Below are 26,294 nucleotides of genomic sequence, written 5' to 3'. Positions count from 1 at the left end.
GTCATTGTTTGTATTACGCTGTAATTTTATGTTATTGTATTTTCCCATAATAACTTTGGGCAGTAAGCCCTCCTCTTTTCTGGCCTGGCTTCCTGTTGTGGGGCTTTCTTTGCTTTGTTTGGTACTTCATGCTTCAGGACTTGAGAAAGGATTCTCTTGTTACCTTTAATCTGGTGTGCCTATAACAGCCTTAATCTACAGTACTTAAGCTGGTGTCACACATAACGACGACGACAACGACGTCGCTGCTACGTCACCATTTTCTGTGACGTTGCAGCGACGTCCCGTCGCTGTCGCTGTGTGTGACATCCAGCAACGACCTGGCCCCTGCTGTGAGGTCGCCGGTCGTTGCTGAATGTCCAGCTTCATTTTTTGGTCGTCACTCTCCCGCTGTGACACACACATCGCTGTGTGTGACAGCGAGAGAGCGACGAAATGAAGCGAGCAGGAGCCGGCACTGGCAGCTGCGGTAAGCTGTAACCAGCGTAAACATCGGGTAACCAAGGGAAGACCTTTCCCTAGTTACCCGATGTTTACGCTGGTTACCAGCCTCCGCTCTTGCTGCCAGCGCCGGCTCCTGCACTGTGACATGTGTTTGCAGTATGCATCGGGTAATTAACCCGATGTGTGCTGCAGGAGAGCAAGGAGCCAGCGCTAAGCGCGGCTCCCTGCTCTCTGAACTGTGACATGTAGCTGCAGCACACATCGGGTTAATTAACCCGATGTGTGCTGCAGGAGAGCAAGGAGCCAGCGCTAAGCGCGGCTCCCTGCTCTCTGCACATGTAGCACAGCGACGTTATGATCGCTGCTTCTGCTGTGTTTGACAGCTAAGCAGCGATCATAACAGCGACTTACAAGGTCGCTGTTACGTCACCGAAAATGGTGACGTAACAGCGACGTCGTTGTCGCTGTCGTTTAGTGTGACACCAGCTTAACTCCAACCTCATCTTCATCCTTTGATCATCTCTGACATCTCACTTCTTCAAGGTATTGTAAATAAAAACTGTTGACTTATCACTGCATCATCCTTCCTACCACCATGCACAGTCGTTGAGGCCTAGGAGCTCCGATTAGTTAGTAACGCTATTCGCCATTGTTTATATAGAGATCCGTGACCACATTTCTCAGACACATCTCATCCACATATATCGGTGGCAGAATACCCGGCTATCCCGCATTTTTTTTGAGTAATCTATCCCGTGTGCCCACCCTTACACGACAATTTATGTTTTGGGTTTTTTTTGTGTTTGACCGCTGTACTTATATTGCACAATTTTTTTGTCATTAAGCATTTTTAATGAATACCAAATAAATTATCTGTTTTAGAGGTTTTTGTCGGTCTTGTTATCATATCTGGTGTTCACAGATATGTAGCTGTGATCAGCAGATATGGAAGAGCGATCAGACTGCTGATCATTATAGTCCCCTAGGGGGACTAGTAAAGTAAAAAAAAAAGTAAAAAAAAAAAAGTTTGGAAATATTAAAAAAAATAAAAAAACCCTAAAAGTTGAAATAATCCGCCTTTCACCCCATTGAAAATTAAAGGATTAAAAAATATACACACATTTGGTATCGCCGCGTTCAGAAATGCCCGATCTATCAAAATATAAAATCAATTAATCTGATCAATAAACAGCGTAGCGACAAAAAAAATTCCAAACGCCAAAATTACGTTTTTGGTCGCCACAAAGTTTGTGCAAAATGTAATAACAGACGATCAAAACGTAGCATCTGCACTAAAATGGTACCGTTAAAAACGTCAGCTCGAGATGCAAAAAAATCCCATCACAGAGCCATAGACCCTGAAAAATGAGTACGTTATGGGTCGTGGTAAATGGAGCAAAACGTACACTATTTTTTTTTTACAAACTTCTGATTTTTTGTAACCCGTTAGATAAAAGTAAACCAATTCATGTTTGGTGTCTAAGAACTCACACTAACCTGAGGCATCGCACCCATACATCAGTTTTACCATATAGTAAACAAAGTGAATAAAATATCTCAAAAATCATTGTGCAATCATACTTTTTTTTGCTATTTTTCTGCATTTGGAATTTTTTTGCCATTTTCCAGTACACTATATGGTAAAACTCATGATTTTATGTAAAAGTACAACTCATTCCGCAAAACACGAGCCCTCACATGCCTATATTGATGGAAAAATAAAAATGTTATGGCTCTCGGAAGAAGGGTGGCGAAAAAAAACGGAAAGCGCAAAATCGGCTGGTCGTGAAGAGGTTAATCATAATCACAGATGCAGATTCTTTACTGTAAGAGATGTTGTAATGGTTGATTCATGGCTAAAATTCAAGAATACAATATTACAGGTTACAGTTTCTAGATTCTATGACAGGGAACTAGTCTGCCATATTCAGTGTTAGGAAAGAATTTTTCACCTAATATTAGGCAATTCTCATCATTCCCATGAGTTTTTTTTCCATCCTTTGGCTCAACATATTGTACGTTGAACACAATGAATTGAACTTCAAAATTTAACACTATGGAACTTTGTACAGTATATCACAAAAATAAGTACACCCCTCACATTTTTGTAAATATTTTATCATATATTTTCATAGAACAACACTGAGGATATGACACTTTGATACAATATAAAGTTGTCAGTGTGCAGCTTGTATAACAGTGTAAATTTAGTGTGCCTTCCAAATAACTCAACATAAAGCCATTAATGTTTAAACTGCTGGCAAGAAAAGTGAGTACACCCTAAGTGAGAAAGGTCAAATTGTGTCCAAAGCATCAATATTTTGTGTGGAAACAGTTATTTTCAAGCACTGCTTTAACTCTCAAGGGCATGCAGTTCCAAGAGCTTCAAAGATTGCCATTGGAATCTTCTTAAATTCCTCCATCACAGAGCTGTGGATGTTAGAGACCTTGCTCTCGTCCACTTTCAGTTTGAGGATGCCCCACAGATGCTCAATAGGGTTTAGTTCTGGAGATATGCTTGGCCAGTCCAGCCTGATATCATGTTACAGGGTCTCAGATGTGAATGTAGGTGTGTAAAATTTGGTGTTCTCGCTCACACACTCTCTCATACTGGTGAGTGGAAGTTTGACATGCTTGTTCAGTCCAGCACATTTATCCTCAAATTCTTTAGAAAGGCAGTGGTCCTCTTGGAGGGTGTGTTTGGGTTCGTTATCATGTTGGAAGAATGCCTTGTGGCCCAGTTTCTTCAGTATGTCATAATACATGTTTCCTTCAATGAACTGTAGCTCCCCACAGCCATCAGCACTCATGTAGACTCAATTCATGATACTCTCACCACCATGCTTCACTGTAGGCAAGACACACTTTTGTTTGTACTCTTCACCTGGTTGCCGCCACACAAGCTTGACACCATTTGGACTAAATAAATTTATCTTGGTCCCATCGGACCACAGGACATAGCTCCAGTAATCCATGTCTTTAGTCCGCTTGTCTTCTGAAAACTGTTTGCAGGCTTTTTTGTGTATCATCTTTAGAAGAGGCTTCCTTCTGGGACAACAGCCATACAGAACAATTTGAAGCAGTGGCCAGCATTTAGTCTGAGCACTGAAAGCCTGACCCCCCCACCCTTTTAACCTCTGCAGTAATGCTGGCAGCATTGATATGTCTATTTTTAAATGACAACCTCTGGATAGGACGCTGAGTCATCTCCTTGGGTCGACTATGGCAAAGCCTATTTTGAGTGGAACCTGTCTTGTTAAACCACTGTAAGGTCTTGGCCACAGTAGGGCAGCTCAGTATCACCTTGTTAGCAATCTTCTTATAGCCTAAGACATCTTTATGTATAGCAACAATTATTTTTTTCAAATCCTCAGAAAATTATTTGTCATGAGGTGCCAGTGACCAACATAAGAGCTTTTGTGAGCGATAACACCAAATTTAACACCCCTGCTTCTCATTCACACCTGAGACCTTGGAACACTAATGAGTCACATAACACCAGAGATGGAATATGGCTAATTGGGCACAATTTTCCCATTTTAGGGGTGTACTCACTTTTGTTGCCAGTGAAGGCTGTGTTTTGAGTTATTTAGAGGGCACACCAAATTTACACTGTTATACAGCCTGTACACTGACTACATTATTGTCACGTCCCCACCGGAGCCCGCTCCTGCGACATCTTCTCCGATCGCCAGATGATGCCGTGTTCCCATCATGGATAGTGCTGGTGATGGGAGAGGAGTCGGTGCCCGTGGCTCTGCGGAGCACAGGCTCCGCTCATCCACTAGGCTGGGTTTCCCTGGAACCTGCAGTACCACTGGCTGACTGTAGGTGGTGTGTGTGTCTTCCAGCTGAAGTTGCCAACATTCACCTGCAGCCAATGGGAAGACACCACACCCTTCTTATTCCCCCTCCTGTCACATGACCACTGCCAGAGATAGTTCTGTACTCCTGGCTCATGTGCTGTTTGTATGTTGATTCCTGTGCGCTGACCTTTGCTTGTTTTTTGACTACCCTCCTGCCTGTCGTTTTTGTACCTTGCTGCCAGTTCCGGATTTGACCTCTGCTTTGTCTCCTCACTACACCCTTGCCTGCCGATCCGATTCCTGTTTTGCATCTCCTGGTTTTTGACCCTGCCTGATGACCACGGACTACAGCCTACCACAGGTAGTGATCTCTGGAGCTCTGTGTAATTCCAAATCCCTGTATAGGGTTTAAAGGGTTGCAGAGTTCTTGGGGTCCTACTTTGTGAGCGGCTTTTCTCTAGACTACCCTTACAGCCAGTCTGAGTCTGTGGCTCCAATCAGGCATTACAATTATATTTTATCAAAGTGTCATATCTTCAGTATTGTCCAATGAAAAGATGTAAAATATTTACAAAATTGTGAGGGGTGAACTCACTTTTGCGTATACTGTACATGACATTAAAAAGAATAATCAACAGTATGTTTCACTATGCAGTGCTTTGCTAGATTGCTGGTGAGAGCCAACACTTGAAATGTTGACTAAACAATTTTAGCTACTTTCCACTTGTGCTATACATACTTTGCAGCTAGTGTGTATACTTTGGTGAGTAGTGATGTGACAGTCAGATACAAGGGGGCTGTGTAGGTGAACTGGAGCATAACTTATAAACAGAAGACATTTTGTGATTTTAGAAATAATCATTTTACTTTTCTTGTGATAACTTTTTAGGTGGAGGGACTTTCCGATTCTTGCGATGCGGATGTGATTTTTTATTTACTCAACTATGAATACATACAAACGCAGAGAAACATACATGTAGCATTCTGTCATAAGCGCTTTATTTTGTTATCAGTCAGTACATATAATTTTCTGTTACCACTAATGTCCTCTATCACCAAAGACACACCGCATAAAATAAATATTACTTTAATGCAGTTTATGCTAGTAAGGAGCTTCTAAGAGAGCGGTTTCGCTCATGTGCCAGATCTAAAGGGATGTTTGGCACTAGATGCCAAATTCATGATTGCATTTTACATGCTTCAGAGAGGTAATAATAATAAGCGTCAAGTGGCCTGTTACTTAGGACAAAACCAAACTAGCTATAACTATGATACTTTGCTACTTTTTTCTTAATTAAATATTTATAACACAATCATTCATGTTGGATTTCACTGCTGCATTTTGTAACTCTTCAAAGGAAATTATTATCAGGTCCCTTCTTGAACTTGCATTCCAATGCATTGGATGTCCTTTAAATAAAATTAAATTCCTAAAGAGAACATGTGACATTTCCCAAAGAAGGAGACATTTCTCAGTTTCTTAAAAAGCATGCATGGTTTTAAGCCATATATTTATTTTTATTTTCTTTTTAAGAATCTATGAAATTTACAATATATATATGAATTTCTCACTAAATGTCGGTAACAACCCATCCAATCCACACAGGCAAAGAAGTCAGACTATAGATGTCTATAAATTAAGTTATGTGTAATAAGAGTAGTGCAAAAAATTATGTAAAGTCATGCCACCTGCTGAAATCTATCAATAACACTACGCAACAAAAAATTATTGTTACTGCGCAAAAACCTTTTGTCCTATACTAAAGTGTGCATATTCCAAATCCGAAGTCAGAATTGTTGTTACACGTCAGGAAATTTTGTTATGTTTCACCCCTTCACCCCAAGGTGATTTTCCGTTTTTGTATTTTTTTCCCTTCTTCCAAGAGCCATAACTTTTTTGTTTTTTCGTCAATCTTTCCATATAAGGGTTTATTTATTGCGGGATGAGTTGTACTTTTAAATGAAATCATAAGTTTTACCATATAGTGTACTGGAAAACGGCAAAAAAATTCTTAGTGTGGAAAAATTGCCAATAAATGCAATTGTACGATTGTTTTGGGGGTATTTTATTCACTGTGTTCAGTATATAGTAAAACTGATGTGTTGTTGTGATGCATCAGGTTGGAATGAGTTTGTTGACACTAAACATGTTATCTAAAATTCAGATCTATGTCCAAAAAAAGTGGCGCACTTTTTGACTAATTTTCTGAAAACCATAGCATTCTTATTTTTCGGGATCTGGGGCTCGTTGATGGCTTATTTTTTGCATTTCGAACTGACGTTTTTAATTGTACTATTTTTGCGTAGATGCTACGTTTTGATCGCCTGTTTATAATATAAATTTTGGCATTTGGAATCTTTTTGCTATTACGCTGTTTACAGGTTAATTGATTCTATATTTTGATAGATCAGGCATTTCTGAATGCAGCGATACCAAATGTGTATTTTTTAACTTTTTTTTTTATTTTGCTAGTCCCCCTAGGGGACTACAAGGATCAGCAGTCTGATCACTTGTTCCTTTCTGGAGATCACAGCTGCACAGCTAAGATTTGCAGAAAAGATGCTTTACTCTCACACATAGCAGTCTGCCGAGTGTAAAGAGGAAGTGACTCATGATAGCTACAGTAGTCATCACATGACTCTGTGCTACCATGGCAACCATCGGTTCCACGTGATCACTTCACGTGACTTCCGATGACACCAGATAAGTGAATCCTTACAGCGGTTGGGATGTACACCGCGTTGACATTTTGACAGCACAGTGTAAGGAGTTAACAGGCACGAGTAGAACACGGATCCTCTCGTGCATGATAGCTGCACATGTCAGCTGTTCAAATCAGCAGACATGTCCGTGACTCACCACCCGCTGCCCGCAGCAGCCGGCAGTGAATATACCGACATAAGGCAGAACGTATTGAGTACGTCCAATGTCAGTAAGAGGTTAAGTTTGCACAAGTGTATGAAGTAATTTGAAAATATTGAATAAATTCATACAGAACTAGTTACAATAACCTGATTTACATCAAAGTTTTCATATAAATAGTTTATGAAAATGTCATGGAATAACAAAATTACAGTACAAGAAGTTCCGTAATCCTGTCTTGAAATTTTACTTCAGCAAAGCCCACAGTACTGTTAGGAGTGCTTCAGGCACCTGCTTTTGCATCTGTGAGGTCAGGAGGAATACGCTATTTTGAAACATGTTGAGGTGACCAGACCTGGTGGGAGTAATTGTCATGTAAGTTATGTAGTCCTTATTATTTACTTTTGGCACTATGCACTTTCTGTAATTAAATTAATAGACATATCCATTGCTTTTGCACTATGCACTATGCACTTTGAGTATATGTAATTTATAGCTTATATATTAGATTCTATTGCACAGCATATCTATTTAATTATATATTTTTTTGACTGCATTGTGAGACTCATGTGGGATTAGTGGATGAGGGCACGTATATCTCACCCCGGTATCGGTCTTATGTGACTTAGCCTGGTCAGGATCACCTGGCTGCTAATGGATTAATGGGAGGTGAAGGACTGATGTAAAAGGAGTCTGAGAAGTTGGGGGAGGGTCTCCATCTGGGCAACACAGTAAGTCTGTCTGTGTAGGAGACACTTGTGAGTTGGAGCAGTGCTTTATGTCTGTATGGTTTAGCTGGAAGGGAGAAGCTCTCCAGTTTGTAGATAGGATATCACCGTGTATAGTTAGCGCCGGACAGGCAAGGATTTATTTTGTTGGTGTTTTTCTTTTGTTTATGCTTCACTGCAATAAACCTGACCAAGCATTAGTTACACCTTGAATTCGGCTGTCTGCCTGAGGTGAATACGTGCCCTTTGAACCCAGCAAAGGCGATCCCCGAGCGTGTTATCACATTGTGTTGGAGAACGCGGGCAGCACGTTAAAGCACATCATAATGGATGACGTGGTGAAAGCGCTGGTACAATCCACAGCTGTGCAGCAAGAAGCTAATCGCTTGATGTCAGCACAGTTGAAGGAACTGGTGGAATCGACGGTTAGAGACCGCCAACTTTTGCAGCAGGTGGCGCAGCGTCTGGCGGCCGTACCTGAGAGTAATGCGGAGGCTGACCAGAGGGTGATTCACGTGAGTCGGTACTGGCAGAAACTGACCACAGAGGATGATGTGGAAGCTTACCTAACCACCTTTGAATGGACGGCGGAGCGGGAAAAGTGGCCAAAGGAGCGATGGGCCGACTTGCTTGCACCGTTTCTGGTAGGTGAGGCCCAAAAAGCCTACTTTGATCTTGAGCCTGAAGCCGCGCACGACTTTGATAAACTAAAAGTCGAGATCCTGGCCTGGCTGGGAGTGACGACGGCCGTGCAAGCACAGAGAGTTCATCAATGGACTTATCAGCCCGATAAACCACCGCGGTCACAAATGTTTGACCTCATTCACTTGACCAAGAAAATGGCTACACTCCGAGGTTTTGACGGTGCCAGAGATGGTACAAAGAATCGTCCTTGATAAATACCTAAGGGCTCTACCGCCAGCTCTGAGAAAATGGGTGAGCCATGGAAACCCCACGACAGCAGATCAGCTAGTGGATCTAGTGGAGCGTTATTCTGTGACAGAAGGACTTATGGACGATGCTACAAATCCTCCCTCATCCCCTTCTCGACGAGGATCTGGTAAGACTGTTCCAGGGTCTAGGGGAGGAGGAGGAAAAAGTTCTAAGGCAGTGGAGGAGGAAAATAGGACTGCTGGCCCTGTGAGGCCTAAGGTGCCAAACTATGGTCTTAGCAAGGGGCCCATGAGGTGTTTCCGCTGCCAGGAGGTGGGCCACATTGCTGCAAACTGTCCAGTAACTGCAGAACCGATGCAGTGCGATGTCACAGACTTTGAAAAACGCATGGCTATGGTTGCACGGGTAGTGTGTATTGCGGCATGTCAAGGCGTATGAAAAAACACCTGTGTGAAGTGTCCATTCATGGCAATACTGTTGTTGCACTATTAGACTCGGGAAGTGTGGTGACTCTGGTAAAGGCCAGTCTGGTGGCAGTCCCGATGGGACCGTCAGATAAATTTTCTGTGACATGTGTGCATGGAGACACCTGCTCGTACCTCACAACGGTCTCCTGCATTACTACGCCCTATGGGTCTGTGCATCATAAGGTGGGATTAGTACCAGCATTATTGAATGATATCATTTTGGGTAGGGATTTTCCCCACTTCTGGCAGTTGTGGGAGAACCAATTAGTACCCCAGGGTAGCCGCACAGATGGTCCTTCTCCCACACCTTGTGTGGACCCGGAGCCACTAGAGGATGCCCCACAAGAGGAGTCAGAGAAGTAATCCTCTGAGACCAACCTTGAGTTCCCATTTTCAGTTCTGGCGGGCGATACCGATGAACCCAGGGCAGAGGTAGACGTGGGCGGCTGTCAACCTTCTGGTTGGCTGAATTCGATAGTCCAGAAAGATGACTTCCAAAGTGAGCAAATGAGAGATCCTACCCTGTCTCGGGCTATAAAAAAATGTTAAAATGATAAACGGGGTGCAGGTGGATGCAGGTACTAGGCAGGCTTACCCCTACATGGCCCTGGAGAATGACTTTCTCTATCAGATAGAGAAGAAGGGGGACGACACAGTGCAACGATTGGTTGTGCCGAAACCCTACAGGCAGAGAGTGCTGGACCTGGCACACGGACACATGATGGGGGGTCACCTGGGGGTCCAAAGAACCACCGAAAGGATATTACACTGTTTTGTTTGGCCCGGCATGCATCATGATATTCGCACCTATTGTGAGTCTTGTCCCGACTGCCAAATCTGTGCACCTAGGCCCCGTTTCTGTAACCCCTTAGTACCTCTGCCCATCATCGAGATCCCATTTGAGAGGATTGGGATGGATCTAGTGGGACCCCTCCCCAAGTCTGCATGAGGACACCAGCACATTCTTGTCATCGTGGATTATGCCACACGTTACCCCGAGGCTATCCCTTTGCGTAACACGGCCACCAAGACTATTGCCAAGGAGCTGGTCCATGTGTTTAGTCGGGTCGGTGTCCCAAAACAAATACTCACAGACCAAAGGACCACCTTTATGTCCAAAGTAATGAAAGAGCTCTGCAGGCTGTTACAAATAGCACAGTTACGCACCTCCGTGTATCACCCTCAAACGGACGGACTGGTCGAACGGTTTAACAAAACCTTGAAACAGATGCTCCGTAAGGCGATAGACAAGGATGGGAAGAACTGGGACTACTTACTCCCGTATTTGCTTTTTGCCATCCGGGAGGTGCCCCAGTCTTCCACCGGGTTCTCTCCTTTCGAGCTTCTGTACGCCCGACATCCCCGTGGACTGTTAGATATCGCTAAAGAAACCTGGGAGGGACAGGTCACCCCGTTCAAAAGCGTAATAGACCATGTAACCCAAATGCAGGACCGTATTGCTGCGGTGATGCCCATCGTTAAAGAGCATATGATACAGGCTCAATGTGCACAGAAAAGGATTTATGATAGGGGGGCCAAGATACGTACTTTTGCACCCGGAGATAGGGTGTTGATACTGGTCCCCACAGCAGAGAGCAAATTCCTGGCAAAGTGGCAAGGCCGCTTTGAAATTATGGAACGGGTGGGTGAGGTAAACTACAAAGTGTACCAGGCTGGTAAAAGGAAGCCTCAACAGATTTATCACGTGAATCTGATAAAACCCTGGAAGGACCGTCCAGCTCTGTCAGCAGGTCTGGCCCTTCCGGTCTGCACGCAGACCATACCGGAGGTCGGGATTGCGGAGACTCTGTCGGAGCGGCAAAAGACAGATGTCAAGCAGTTTGTAATCAGCAATCACAAGTTTTTCTCAGAGAAGCCTGGGCAGACCCCTCTTATTAAACATGATATCATAACAGAGCCCGGGGTAACGGTTCAAGTAAAGCCCTACAGAATACCAGAAGCTTGGCGGCAAGCTGTCTCCCGAGAAGTGAAGACCATGTTAGAGTTAGGTGTAATCGAGGAATTGCATAGTGCCTGGTCGAGTCCAATTGTGTTAATACCGAAACCAGACGGCTCCATTCGATTCTGCAATGACTTCAGGAGACTAAATGCGGTCTACAAATTTGATGCCTACCCTATGCCGCGGGTCGACGAATTAATAGATCGGCTTGGAAAAGCTTGGTATATCACGACCGTAGACTTAAGGAAGGGCTATTGGCAGATCCCGCTAACGGAGGCCGCTAAAGAGAAAACCGCATTTTCTACACCGGACGGTTTATACTAGTATGTGTATATGCCGTTTGGACTTCACGGGGCACCGGCAACCTTTCAAAGGTTGATGGACCGAGTTCTGAGGCCCCATAGGCAGTATGCTTCTGCGTATTTGGATGACATCGTCATATACAGCCTGGACTAGGAGACACACCTCCAGAAACTACAGGCCGTGATTGAGGACTTGCGACAGGCGGGTCTAACAGCAAACCCCAAGAAATGTCATATCGGGCTTGAAGAAGCCCGGTGTTTGGGATACGTAATTGGGAGGGGAATCGTTAAGCCCCAGATTGACAAGATACAAGCCATTCAGAGCTGGCCACAACCAGTCAACAAGAAGCAGGTGAGAGCTTTTTTGGGAATAGCCGGCTATTACCGACGGTTCATTCCCAATTTTGCGGTCACCACTGTTCCCCTGACGGATCTTACCAAAGGGAAAGACTCTGTCATGATCAAATGGACCGCGGCAGCCGAAGAAGCCTTCCATAACTTGAAACTAGCTCTTTGCTCTCAACCTGTGCTAGTGACTCCTGACTTTCGCAGCGAGTTCGTGGTCCAAACGGATGCTTCTGACACCGGTATAGGGGCTGTATTGTCGCAACTGAAGGACGGAGAGGAACACCCGGTCCTTTATCTTAGTCGGAAACTGAATAAGCATGAACGGAAATATGCGGTAGTGGAAAAGGAATGCTTGGCCATTAAGTGGGCTCTGGAGTCCCTCAAATATTACTTGGTTGGAAGGAAGTTCCGGCTGATCACTGACCATGCCCCTCTCAAGTGGATGCACTTGAATAGGGAACGGAATGGCCGAGTGACCCGGTGGTTCCTTGCACTTCAGGCCTACCGGTTTACAGTGGAACACCGCCCTGGGGTGCAGATGGAGAATGCTGATGCCCTGTCTCGTGTGCACTGTTTTGTGGGTGCCGTTGCTCAGCCGAGGTGGTCTGAGCAGAGGGGGGGGATATGTGAGACTCGTGGGATTAGTGGATGAGGGCAGGTATATCTCACCCCGGTATCGGTCTTATGTGACTTAGCCTGGTCAGGATCACCTGGCTGCTAATGGATTAATGGGAGGTGAAGGACTGATGTAAGAGGAGTCTGAGAAGTTGGGGAAGGGTCTCCATCTGGGCAACACAGTAAGTCTGTCTGTGTAGGAGACACTTGTGAGTTGGAGCAGTGCTTTATGCCTGTATGGTTTAGCTGGAAGGGAGAAGCCCGAGCGTGTTATCACAGCATATATATATAGAAATATTTTAACCATTGAATAAAATAATTTTTTTTTTGCAAAAATCAATGGTTTCTATTTATTATGCAAATGTATTACTACCATTTCTGGTAAAGCAGCTTTTGTATTTTAATGTTAAATATAATTTTGTATATGTAATTTTCTGTAAAATAAAATAATATTTTAGCCTAATACTTTGGTAATCTGTAGTTTTATATGTATTGTACGTTTTTAAGGCTATTGCTAAATATTAGAGGCTGGTGCTGCTCATATGTCACTTTATGATGTAATAACTCTGGAATGCTTAATCCCATCCCAGTGATTTTGATTGTTTTTTTGTGGTACATTGTACTTGATGTTAATGGTGAATTTAAGTAGATATGTGTTGTATTTAATTATAAAACAGAAATTAGAAAAATATTTTTTAAAATTTGCAATTTTCAACCTTTGAATGGTTATCACTTTAATTTACAGTGCCTTCAAGTAGTATTCAACGCCCTGCAGATTTAGCAGGTTTGATAAGATGCAAATAAGTTAGAGCCTGCAAACTTCAAACAAGAGTAGGCATAAATCTTACAAACCAACAAGTTATGTTGCTCAGTTAAATTTTAATACATTTTTAACATAAAAGTGTGGGTCAATTATTATTCAACCCCTAGGTTTAATATTTTGTGGAATAACCCTTGTTTGCAATTACAGCTAATAATCGTCTTTTATAAGACCTGATCAGGCCGGCACAGGTCTCTGGAGTTATCTTGGCCCACTCCTCCATGCAGATCTTCTCCAAGTTATCTAGGTTCTTTGGGTGTCTCATGTGGACTTTAATCTTGAGCTCCTTCCACAAGTTTTCAATTGGGTTAAGGTCAGGAGACTGACTAGGCCACTGCAACACCTTGATTTTTTCCCTCTTGAACCAGGCCTTGGTTTTCTTGGCTGTGTGCTTTGGGTCGTTGTCTTGTTGGAAGATGAAATGACGACCCATCTTAAGATCCATGATGGAGGAGCGGAGGTTCTTGGCCAAAATCTCCAGGTAGGCCGTGCTATCCATCTTCCCATGGATGCGGACCAGATGGCCAGGCCCCTTGGCTGAGAAACAGCCCCACCGCATGATGCTGCCACCACCATGCTTGACTGTAGGGATGGTATTCTTGGGGTCGTATGCAGTGCCATCCAGTCTCCAAACGTCACGTGTGTGGTTGGCACCAAAGATCTCGATCTTGGTCTCATCAGACCAGAGAACCTTGAATCAGTCTGTCTCAGAGTCCTCCAAGTGATCATGAGCAAACTGTAGACGAGCCTTGACATGACGCTTTGAAAGTAAAGGTACCTTATGGGCTCGTCTGGAACGGAGACCATTGCGGTGGAGTACGTTATTTATCGTATTGACTGAAACCAATGTCCCCACTGCCATGAGATCTTCCCGGAGCTCCTTCCTTGTTGTCCTTGGGTTAGCCTTGACTCTTCTGACAAGCCTGGCCTCGGCACGGGAGGAAACTTTCAAAGGCTGTCCAGGCCGTGGAAGGCTAACAGTAGTTCCATAAGCCTTCCACTTCCGGATGATGCTCCCAACAGTGGAGACAGGTAGGCCCAACTCCTTGGAAAGGGTTTTGTACCCCTTGCCAGCCTTGTGACCCTCCACGATCTTGTCTCTGATGGCCTTGGAATGCTCCTTTGTCTTTCCCATGTTGACCATGTATGAGTGCTGTTCACAAGTTTGGGGAGGGTCTTAATTATTCAGAAAAGGCTGGAAAAAGAGATAATTAATCCAAACATGTGAAGCTCATTGTTCTTTGTGCCTGAAATACTTCTTAATACTTTAGGGGAGCCAAACAGAATTCTGGTGGTTTGAGGGGTTGAATAATAAATGACCCTCTGAATAAACTTTTCACAATTTAAAAAAAAAAATAAAAAAAGAAATAACATTCTTTTTTGCTGCAGTGCATTTCACACTTCCAGGCTGATCTACAGTCCAAATGTCACAATGTGTAAACCGTAGAAAAACCCTTATTAAAACATCATTTTTATTTAATTTAAATTAAAATAGATATCCCAAATTGAAAGACATACACACATATATATACGAACACATGGAACAAGTGCCACAGTGCAGAATGGGAGTGGTCAACACCCTACCACTTCTCCCTACCTAGCCTGCGGAGGTCGGCACCCTAGATCACGTAATGGCGCCCCCGCTCGGACGTCGGCTCACCCTCCTCTCCCTCCACTAGATTATAAGTGCAGCTAGTCTGGGAGTATAGGAGTGCTCAAAAAAAGGAATTTTTCTGCACTGTCTCAAAATGATAATACAAAATGCAACAATTAAATGTCAGGGATAAGACCTGTTTTCAGTTGGCACATTTGTGAGTATGCCTCTACAGGAAAGGGGTGTAGAATCATACAGCGGGCTCTGTCAAATGAGGACAACATGTCATGGTTTCCAACAGAGGCGGGGATTAGGACCGAGGCAGTACGGCAGACTGTGGCCAGCTGCACATACCCCATTGTGGGAGCTCCTGAGGAACCCTGGTGGGACTAGATGCCAGGGGGAAACGCGTCGAGCAGAGCTGGAAAAGCGGTTCCTGTATCAGCCTGTACATATTTAGGCGTCCAGTGATTACACTCAAGTATATGGCTATCTGGCGATTGGTCCAAGTTTGCGTAACAAGCTAAGTACTTGACTATACTATTGTCACTTTTTCCTACAGTGATTGGGTGTTAGTGGAATATTTGATCCATGTGGAATTTACTATTTATGCTGTTATCATTACGGGGTTGTCTCTGAGGATTATTGTATATGTACTGGTTGGGGAGCCATTGAATGTTACCAGTGTGTTGTAACCTGACACTGGTGGAAGCAGGGTGTTATTGGGCCTGAGGGTACCCCCCTCCTATTTTCAGGCTGCTATATGCACAGCACTTTAAATATATGTTCACCTTTATGCTGCTATCGAGTGGAATGTTTACATCTTAGAGCTAACATATATGCATAAAACCCCTCTGAACTATGTTGGAAACCATGACATGTTGTCCTCATTTGACAGAGCCCGCTGTATGATTCTACACCCCTTTCCTGTAGAGGCATACTCACAAATGTGCCAACTGAAAACAGGTCTTATCCCTGACATTTAATTGTTGCATTTTGTATTATCATTTTGAGACAGTGCAGAAAAATTCCTTTTTTTGAGCACTCCTATACTCCCAGACTAGCTGCACTTATAATCTAGTGTAGGGAGAGGAGGGTGAGCCGACGTCCGAGCGGGGGCGCCATTACGTGATCTAGGGTGCCGACCTCCGTAGGCTAGGTAGGGAGAAGTGGTAGGGTGTTGACCACTCCCATTCTGCACTGTGGCACTTGTTCCATGTGTTCGTATATATATGTGTGTATGTCTTTCAATTTGGGATATCTATTTTAATTTAAATTAAATAAAAATGACGTTTTAATAAGGGTTTTTCTACGGTTTACAGGTTTTGATCCCTTAATAATTATCTATGACGGTTTTTTCTTTCCAAATGTCACAATGCCAAGTTAATTCCGAATGTGTAAACCTGCTAAATCTGCAGGGGGTTGAATACTACTTGTAGGCACTGTCGATAATCACACCATACAAAATAGTTAATAAATTACATTCCCCCCACACTCTATTAACCATCTAGATGAGGTAATCACTATTTACACCAGCATCTAAGGGGTTAATTGGCCATGGTCAGTGACAACACCCATTGTGACTGATGTATCAACATGTCAGCTATAGTGACAGCCGAAAGCTGCTACATTTTCACACATTTGAAGATGCTATGCTCTTATAACTCAGGTCAGTAAAAAGACGTATTGCTGGTCAATAAGGGGTTAAGATTATAAACTGCTATAACAGATCCGATCTCTTTTACAAACTCTGTCCACCTTGCCTTATATACTTACTGCTGACATCAGCCGATAGACCTGTTTGAGCGAGTCCAAACAGGTTCAGGCATGTCCGCAGGAATATTTACAATATAATTTAATGCATTATGATCCAGGGAACTAGTCTGATTGCCGGATGTGGAGTCAGGAAGGAAATTTTTTCCCCATTGGAACTTGTTTGCCACATTGGGGTTTTTTTGCCTTCCTCTGGATCAACATGTTAGGCTACGGGTTGAACTAGATGGACTTAGAGTCTCCCTTCAACCTTAAAAACTATGATACTATGATACTATGATTAATATTATAATGAGTGAATAAAGGCTTTGCATGCATAACTTAAAATCTAGATGTGCCAGGCAAATCTGAAGTTCATATTTGGAATCTGCGCATTCAACTTAGTATGAATCACATTTTTTTCTCTCAGTAGTAAAATTATTGTTGCGCAGTGTTATTAGAACGCAATCTTTCCACTTGTGAATAATATTATCAGCTGAGCAGCTGAAGACCTTCCATGAACAATTTAATCAGTTTCATCCCACCATCAACCTAACACTCAACTACTCCTGCACGGAAATCAACTTCTTGGACACCATCATTAAACTACGGAACAATGAAATACAGACATCCCTGTACAAGAAGCCAATTGACCGTCCAACATACCTGAAATGGGACAGTTTTCATCCAAAACACATAAAAAACTCTATTGTATACAGCCAGGCTATCAGGTACAATCGGATATGTTCCAACAGTACAGATAGAGACAATCACCTTGAGGGCCTCAGAAAAACCTTTTTGAATCAAGGCTACCACCCAAGAACAATTGAAAACCAGATTATAAGAGCCACCAGAATATCAAGAAACTATCTTCTACATTATAAAACCAAAGAAGAGAACAACCGGGTCCCTCTTGTAGTCACCTACAATCCACATCTGGAGGTGTTTAGAGGAGCTGCACGGAAACTACAACCATTACTGCAAAAAGATGCCCGGTTAAAATCTATTTTTCCAGACCCCCCACTTCTGTGTTTTAGACAGCCCCCAAATCTAAGAAGCATCATTGTCAGAAGCTCCCTGTCCTCTCCAACACCAACAGGAACATTTCCCTGCAACCAGAAAAAATGCAAGACCTGTCCATTAATATTGACAACGGACAAGATAAAGATTCCCAGATCACATCAGGACTACAAGATCCCAGGTACGTTCAGCTGCACCACAACCAATGTGGTGTACTTAATTATATGTACCAAATGTCCAACTGGGGGTCTGTATGTAGGGGAGACAGGACAACAGCTCAGGACAAGGATGAATTCTCACCGCCACACAATTAGAGAAAAAAGGATGGATCTACCTGTGGCCAAACATTTTTGTAACCCAGACCACAGCATCATGGACATGAAATTGCTGGTATTGAAAGGAAACTTCAAGTCCCAGAGAGACAGGAGACTATGGGAGTACAAACTTATGATGACCTTTGACACATTCAGAGAAGGAATGAATGTGTCTCATGGATTCATGTCTTTTTACATCAGTTAAAAGATGTGCTCCTCTGACCATCCGAGCGTGTCACAGCCCTGGACCAGACCCTTATCAAAGGACAATAAAACTTTCACACTGAACTGCAGCAGTATTTATGGCTAGAACAGCTTGTCCCCCTGCCATAGAGATAGTTCTGTTTCATATAACTTGTTCTTTTTTTTTTTTTTTTTTTTTTTTTTTTTTACTGCACTATTCTAAGTCCTGTTGTGTATAAATACGTGACTCTTCAGATTTTGTGTTATACCATGCCTGATGAAGAGACCTGAGTAGTCTCGAAAGCTTGCAATTATTACCATCTTTTCAGTTAGCCATTAAAAGGTATCAACCACTGAGGACTCTCTGTTCTTTTAAACAATTTTTTTATCTCTACTGGCTAACACGGTACAAAGATATATTTTACTTGTGTCTATAAAATGATATTTTATTTCCAAGGTGGTACACAAGAAACATCTCATGATGGGTAAAACCAGTGAGCTGTCTGAAGACCTTTGCAACCTTATTGTTGCAAAACATACTTGATGACACTGATTACAGAATAATTTGTAAACTACTAAATGCACTGCATATCACCCTGAAAGCACCATAACAACAGTGACGTTTGGAAGTGGACACATGATGGTGCAGTTTTTCAGCAGATGGAACTGACAAAACTTTATTTAATTGGAGGAATGACGAATGGACAAATGTACCTATATATTCTTGATAAAAATCTGCTTCCATCTATCAGGATTATTAAGATGAAACAAGGGTGGACATTTCAGCAAGACAATGATCCTAAACACACAGCCAAAGAAACTCTGACTTGGTTTTAGAGAAAGAAAATAAAGCTGCCAGAATAGCCCAGCCAATCACATGACTTAAATCCAGTACAAAATTTATGGAAGTAACTAAAGCTCAGAGTTCATAGAAAGAGCCCACGGAACCTTCATTTGAAAATTGTGTATGTGGAAGGATGGGCCAAAATAACACCTGAGCAATGTATGCAACTACTTTCTCCATACAGGACACATCCTGAAGCGGTCATTACCAACAAAGTACTAAGTTTAAAGTACTAAGTATTAGATACATTTTAGTAACTGTATTCAATACTTTTCCCTTATCCATTTGCTATTTCTCATGTCTACTCAATATTTCACATCACTAAATTAAAGGACATCTATGCTTAGATTTCCTTGCTTGCCATGAATTGGATGGGTTGTTAACGTTAACAACATCATTTGAGAAATGTATGTAAGATCTTGATTAACTTTACTGTGCCGATCACATGACCGGCACTGAGAACCAGGAAGTGCAGGAGCTCAGCAGCACGGAGGGAGACACTGGGATTGCAGCGCTAGAGAAGGTAAGGAAAGAGTGTTTTATTTTACTATTGGCAGCAGCATGGGGGCCATATCAAACACAGGGGAGGTGTGCCATCCATAGGGGGCCATATCAAATACAAGGGAGGTGTGCCATCCATAGGGGGCCATATCAAACACAAGGGAGGTGTGCCATCTATAGGGGGCCATATCAAACACAGGGGAGGTGTGCCATCCATATGGGGCCATATCATACACAGGGGGAGGTGGGCTATCCATAGGGGGCCATATCAAACACAGAGGGAGGTGTGCCATCCATAGGGGGCCATATGAAACACAGGGGAGGTGTGCCATCCATAGGGGGCCGTATCAAACACAGGGGAGGTGTGCTATCCATAGGGGGCCATATCAAACACAGGGGGAGGTGTGCCATCCATAGGGGGCCATATCAAACACAGGGGGAGGAGTGCCATCCATAGGGGGCCATATCAAACACAGGGGAGGTGTGTCATCCATAGGGGGCCATATCAAACACAGGGGGAGGTGTGCCATCCATAGGGGGCCATATCAAACACAGGGGGAGGTGTGCCATCCATAGGGGGCCATATCAAACATAAGGGGAGGTGTGCCATCCATAGGGGGCCATATAAAACACAGAGGGAGGTGTGCCATCCATAGGGGGCCATATCAAACACAGGGGGAGGTGTGCCATCCATAAACACAGGGGAGGTGTGCCATCCATAGGGGCCCATATCAAACACAGGGGGACGTATGCCATCCATAGGGGGCCATGGGCAGCACAGGGGGACGTGTGCCATCCATAGGGGGCCATGGGCAGCACAGGGGGACGTGTGCCATCCACAGGAGACCTGTGCCAGCTGTAGGAGATGTGTGCCATCTGTAGGAGACCTGTGCCAGCTGTAGGGGATGTGTGCCAGCAATAGGGGACGTGTGCCATCAATGGGGACATGTGGCATCACTGGGGGACGTGTGCCAGCACAAGGGGCCTATATTCAATATAAGGGGGCCATATCCAGATTAAGGGGGCAAATTTTAGGATGGGGGCTATGAGGGACATATGCTCTAAATGATTTGTTAGACGGACACTGGCATTATAAGACGGACCCCATTTAACATTAAAAAAAATTCTCTTTTCCTTCACCAAATTTGGGGGTGCGTCTTATAATCAGGTGCGTCTTATAAAGCGAAAAATACGGTACTTAGAAAATTGGTGACATGTCTAATACATAAACAATACGATAGCTGCAAGCTTTTTTTTCAAGTTCTAAAATACCCAAGGGGTAAGTTGTTGTATTGTAGATGGAACAGATGGTCGGCTACTTTTAAGCTTCCCCGTACTATTGTTAATCAAGAAACAACTCAAGGGTATACACACAAAGAGCTAACGATAGCGCAATTAATATAACTATCTAGGCAGGCAAAATGCACATTGCGCATGAGATTATTATAATCAAAATTCCATCTTTATGTCATACTAGTGGAAATGTAAGATATCACATTGAGACTTGGCGGCTCATATAAGGGAAGGAGTCAAAATATACCTGTCCATTTTCACATTCTTGACTTTCAGTCAGTTCATACGGAGGTGCCACAAAATGCAGTTTGGATCTTGGGAAGCCGGGAATTATATTGCTCAGTTGAAATCCAAACATCACCAGCCAGCTTTGCACATCTGTAGTATGGACAGAAAAAATAATCATCGCTTAGTTTGTATACATTCATATAATGAGGTGCTGTTATAGTCAGAGCTCAAGTGCCAGGGCAGCTATCACTAGCTTCATTCTCTCATCAAATTTTGTATTGAATGGACATATTCAACAGGATGTTGCAGAACTGAAGATTGGAAAAGATCAAGTTGCTAAACTAGTGAAAAATTTTATATCAAAAACATGCTTGATATTTTTTACACTGCTACACTGAAGTTGAACCATAATCATTTTTTTTCTCTGCTAGCAGCCAACCGCATCTAGTCTGACCTTAAAACACACCTACAGATACAACTACCGTGAGCTGGTATGTTATAGAATGTAATAAGAGAATTCTGTTTTTAATATACACCATTAGGTCTTCACCTCTACATGGATATAGTCTAAAATACCCCTGCATGTTCTTCTTTCAGTAGGTCCGTCTACTAGGGATCTGTATCCATCAGAAATCTATGCATGACTAAGAATGTCTTAGAGATATACCTGCTTATGCATTTATACTAAAAGTTACTAGACAGTTGCCCGTTTCAAGGGTAATCCCAAGAACAACATTTACAGGAAGGTGATAAATAGGAGATTCCTGAGGGTTTAGTTCCTCAGATGCCCACTGATTATTAGAGCGGGGGACCCAAAGTCTCATGTGTGAATGAAACATTACTGAATTACTGAGCATATACAACCACTGCTTTATTAACTATCTATAATCCACTTAAATATATAATGAACAGTTAAAGAGAACCTGTCAGCAGATTTGGGGCTATAAGCTGCTAATGTGACGCCCTGGACTAGCCTTGTAGTCACAGACATAACATCACACACACCCCCTCCCCTGGATAGTCTACATCAGTCAAACAAAATCCTTGTTGCCTCCCTCCAGGGTCTGATGTCCACACCAGGTGGGGCGGAGCCATGAGGTTGGCCCCACCCACCGAGGAGTTCACAGGTCTGGAGGCGGGAAAAACAGTTAGTTGTGGAGTAGAGAGGAGTTGAGTTTGGAGTTGAAAGTGACAGCAGAGAAACTACTAGTGTCTGGGTAGGAGCCCAGGCAATGTCAGCAAGGTCTGCAGATGGTGGTGGCCGTCTGCAGGAGTTAGTGGACCTCCTCGGAACCGTAAGACTGGGGTCGGGCGGTGGCCCGCCGGTACCGAACTGGGGAGCGGAGTGAAGCTAAGCACAAAGGCAGGGCCATCGGACCCCGACTAGGCTAGGAGCTGCTGGCAACGGTCAAATCCGAGAGTGACCGGAACCCCAGGGGTTTCCTAACACCCAAGACCCGACAGAAGGCAACCGTCCACACAGTGAGGATAAAAAGCCACCGCCATAGGCTACATATCCAAGGGCCAGCGCCTGCGGGCAAAACGGGCTCCTTCAGTACATACACGCCGGGGAGCGGACTACCGTTGGGAAACCATCGGAGTCAAAACATTCTACAAAGGTGCAGGGAAAGACAGCCACCATCAACCTGTCCAGGAAGAGCAAATACACTGCAGCCGGCTGCGGGACCCGTCCATCCAGCCGTTTGGTTTACCAGAGACTCTGTGAATCTGTGCCTGAGTGAGTACAACAGTGCCATTCGGCACCACGCTGCGCTGCCTCCGCAACCCTGCACCCCAGCTACCCTGCCTCCCCGTCTCACCACCGGGCCCCGGGATCACCAACCCCTACCCACGGAGGGGGAACCAACAGCCTAGCTGCTCCCTGCCATCGCTCCCGGGATCCCCGTCACCAGCAGCGGTGGTGCACATAATCACCACGACCCGAGGGTGGCGTCACGAACTATCTCCCCAAACAAACCACCCCTTTTCACTCGTGGGCGAGGAGTGCTGCTCGAGTCCCCGGGTCCGGCCCACCGCTCGAGCCACCGAGCAGCAGCAGCCCCGAACCCGAGCATAGCGAGCGCGGCCCCTCCGCCCACGATACTAACATGCTGTATATAAGAGCCCAGGCTGAAAGAGGAGGCGCCAGCACTGGAGAACGGAGACGCCCATATCGCCCAACTCCACCGCAGCGACCATTTAGGTAAGTATTATAAACTGATATTTACGCTCTACACAGCAGCCTGGGCTCTTATGTACAGCATGTTAGAATGCTGTTTATAAGAGCCCATTGGTGGTGGCCGCAGCTTATAGGCCCCAAATCTGCTGACAGGTTCCCTTTAATGAAGCCAATATCGCACATCATACCTCCGAACTTTTGAAGAACAGAAAGAGGGCAGCAGCAAAATTTGACCGCCCCTAGCCACACCCCACGCAGTGAGGGATGTTCAGTAGACGCCAGGACATTCATTCATAGCAGTCAGAACTTTCTCATCTAATATATAAAGCTGAGTGTGTATGTGTGTATGTCCACTAAAGGAATCCGCACCGTCGCATTTACAATCGCAAAATTTTGCACAGATGCCTCATTTGACTGGGAATGTCATAGACTATGTTTTGACGGGAAAATTTAACCCACGCTTTACAGTTATTCTCCAAAAAACCTGCCTCTATTAAAGTCAATGGAGCTGGGAGCTACAGGTCATTAATAGGAGCTGTGATTGGTTGCTATATACACTGTGTGCAGAGTTATTAGGCAAATGAGTATTTTGATCACATGATATGTTTTATACATTTTGTCCTACTCCAAGCTGTATAGACTTGAGAGCCAACTACCAATTAAGTAAATCAGGTGATGTGCATCTCTCTAATGAGGAGGGGTGTGGTGTAATGACATCAACACCCTATATAAGGTGTGCTTAATTATTAAACAACTTACTTTCCTTTGGAAAAATGGGTCAGAAGAGAGATTTTACGGGCTGTGAAAAGTCCAAAATTGTAAGATGTCTTGCAGAGGGATGCAGCACTCTTGAAATTGCCAAACTTTTGAAGCATGATCACCGAACAATCAAGCATTTCATAGCAAATAGCCAACAGGGTCGCAAGAAACGTGTTGGGCAAAAAAGGCACAAAATAACTGCCCATGAATTGAGGAAAATCAAGCGTGAAGCTGCCATGATGCCATTTGCTACCAGTTTGGCCATATTTAAGAGCTGCAACGTTACTGGAGTATCAAAAAGCACAAGGTGTGCCATACTCAGGGACATGGCCAAGGTAAGGAAGGTTGGAAAATGACCACCTTTGAACAAGAATCATAAGATACCGTGTTTCCCCGAAAGTAAGACAGTGTCTTACATTCTTTTTACCCCCAAAAGTCCCACTATGTCTTACTTTCGGGGTATGTCTTATATTGGAAAAAAATCCCACAGCAATTGCAGCAAGTCTCCATGCAATGTACCGTATGGGGACTTGCCGCGATTGCTGCACATGAGGGCACTGAGGCTGCGTGTTTTTGTATGTTGTCCGTGGTCCAGATTGACCACGGACAACATTACTGCAACATTTCTCGGTGGCCGAGCGTTCGGCTGAGCGCCCGACCGCCGGCATGTGACAGCTCTCAGCTGAGCGCTCGGCCGCCGGCATGTCAGGGCGCTCAGCTGGGCGCTCGGCCGCCGGCATGTCAGGGCTCTCAGCTGGACGCTCGGCCACCGGCATGTGACGGCTCTCAGCTGAGCACTCAGCCGCCGGCATGTCTGGCGCTCAGCTGAGCGCTCGGCCGCCGGCATGTCTGGGCGCTCAGCTGGGCGCTCGGCCGCCGACGTGTCAGGGCGCTCGGCTGGGCGCCCGACCGCCGGCATGTGACGGCTCTCAGCTGAGCACTCGGCCGCCAGCATGTCAGGGCGCTCAGCTGAGCGCTCGGCCGCCGGCATGTCAGGGCACTCAGCTGAGCACTCGGCCGCCGGCGTGTCAGGGCGCTCAGCTGGGTGCTCGGCCGGTACTGTAAAGAAGAAAAAAAAATAACGCTTTCCGTTTACTTTGTCTTACTTTCGGGGTACGTCTTACATTAGCCGACCCCCACAAAACCCCCACTATGTCTTACTATCGGGGGTGTCTTACCGTCAAGACTGGGCCAAGAAATATCTTAAGACTGATTTTTCAAAGGTTTTATGGACTGATGAAATGAGAGTGACTCTTGATGGGCCAGATGGATGGGCCAGAGGCTGGATCAGTAAAGGGCAGAGAGCTTCACTCCGACTCAGACGCCAGCAAGATGGAGGTGGGGTACTGGTATGGGCTGGTATCATCAAAGATGAACTTGTGGGACCTTTTTGGGTTGAGGATGGAGTGAAGCTCAACTCCCAGACCTGTCAGTTTCTGGAAGACAACTTCTTCAAGCAGTGGTACAGGAAGAAGTCGGTATCGTTCAAATAAAACATGAAAAATAATGACCCCTTTGTTCACCTGATCTGAACCCCATAGAGAACCTGTGGTCCCTCATAAAATGTGAGATCTACAGAGAGGAAAAAGCCCGCTTAAGAAGCTTCTGTATAAGGTAATATGATATTGGTAGAGGGACGGATAGAGAGAGACACAGAGATACAGACAAGGAAAAAGACAGACAAAAGCAGACAGACACAGACAGACATAGGCACAGACAGACAGAGACAGGCAAACAGGGAAATAGACAGACAGAGAGACATGGTCAGAGACAAACTGGGAAAGAGACAGACAGACAGAGGCAGACAGGGAAAGAGACAGAGAGGGAAAGAGACAGACAGGGAAAGAGACAAAGACTGAGAGAAAAAGAGACAGATAGTGAAAGAAACAGAGAGATAGAGAGAGACAGAGAGAGATAGACAGAGATAGACAAACCGAGACAGACAGAGAGATAGAGAAACAGACAGACAGGTAGGGAAAGAGACACAGAAACACAGAGACAGACAGGGAAAGAGACAGACAGAGACACAGACAAACACACAGAGACTAACACACAGATACAGACACTGAGAGAGACTGATACAGAGACAAATCAAGAAATAGATGGACAGACAGAGACAGAAACGGATAGAGCCAGAGACAGACACAGACAAACACACAGATAGACAGACAGGGAAAGAGACAGAGAGAGAGAAAGAGACAGACAGATAGAGAGAGACAGACAGAGAGACAGTTACTATCCCGGGTAACGCCGGGTACTACAGCTAGTATTTATAAAAGCATCACTATATGTCATGTTGCTTTTTTTGTGTCTGTAAGGCACGTTACAGAAATCTAGTAGTTGTTTTCTGCTGCTGTCCGCACCAAATTATACAATAACA

The 26,294-nt window shown here is 44.4% G+C and overlaps 1 protein-coding gene across 6 annotated transcripts in view; it reads right to left on the bottom strand.

The window, feature by feature from the left end:
- TENM2 (teneurin transmembrane protein 2) overlaps positions 1-26,294 on the bottom strand; it is a 4,009,156-nt gene that overhangs the window by 97,348 nt on the left and 3,885,514 nt on the right. For all 6 annotated transcript variants that reach the window (XM_075344552.1, XM_075344547.1, XM_075344548.1 and 3 more), the window contains one exon: positions 20,996-21,126. In XM_075344552.1, coding sequence (XP_075200667.1) covers positions 20,996-21,126 — 131 coding nt within the window. The remainder of the gene's footprint in view (positions 1-20,995; positions 21,127-26,294) is intronic.

The sequence above is a fragment of the Anomaloglossus baeobatrachus genome, chromosome 4 (genome assembly GCF_048569485.1).
Source record: "Anomaloglossus baeobatrachus isolate aAnoBae1 chromosome 4, aAnoBae1.hap1, whole genome shotgun sequence".
NCBI lineage: Eukaryota > Metazoa > Chordata > Amphibia > Anura > Aromobatidae > Anomaloglossus > Anomaloglossus baeobatrachus.
Note: the sequence above shows the minus strand (reverse complement) of the source record. Positions and strands in the feature narration are given on the sequence as shown.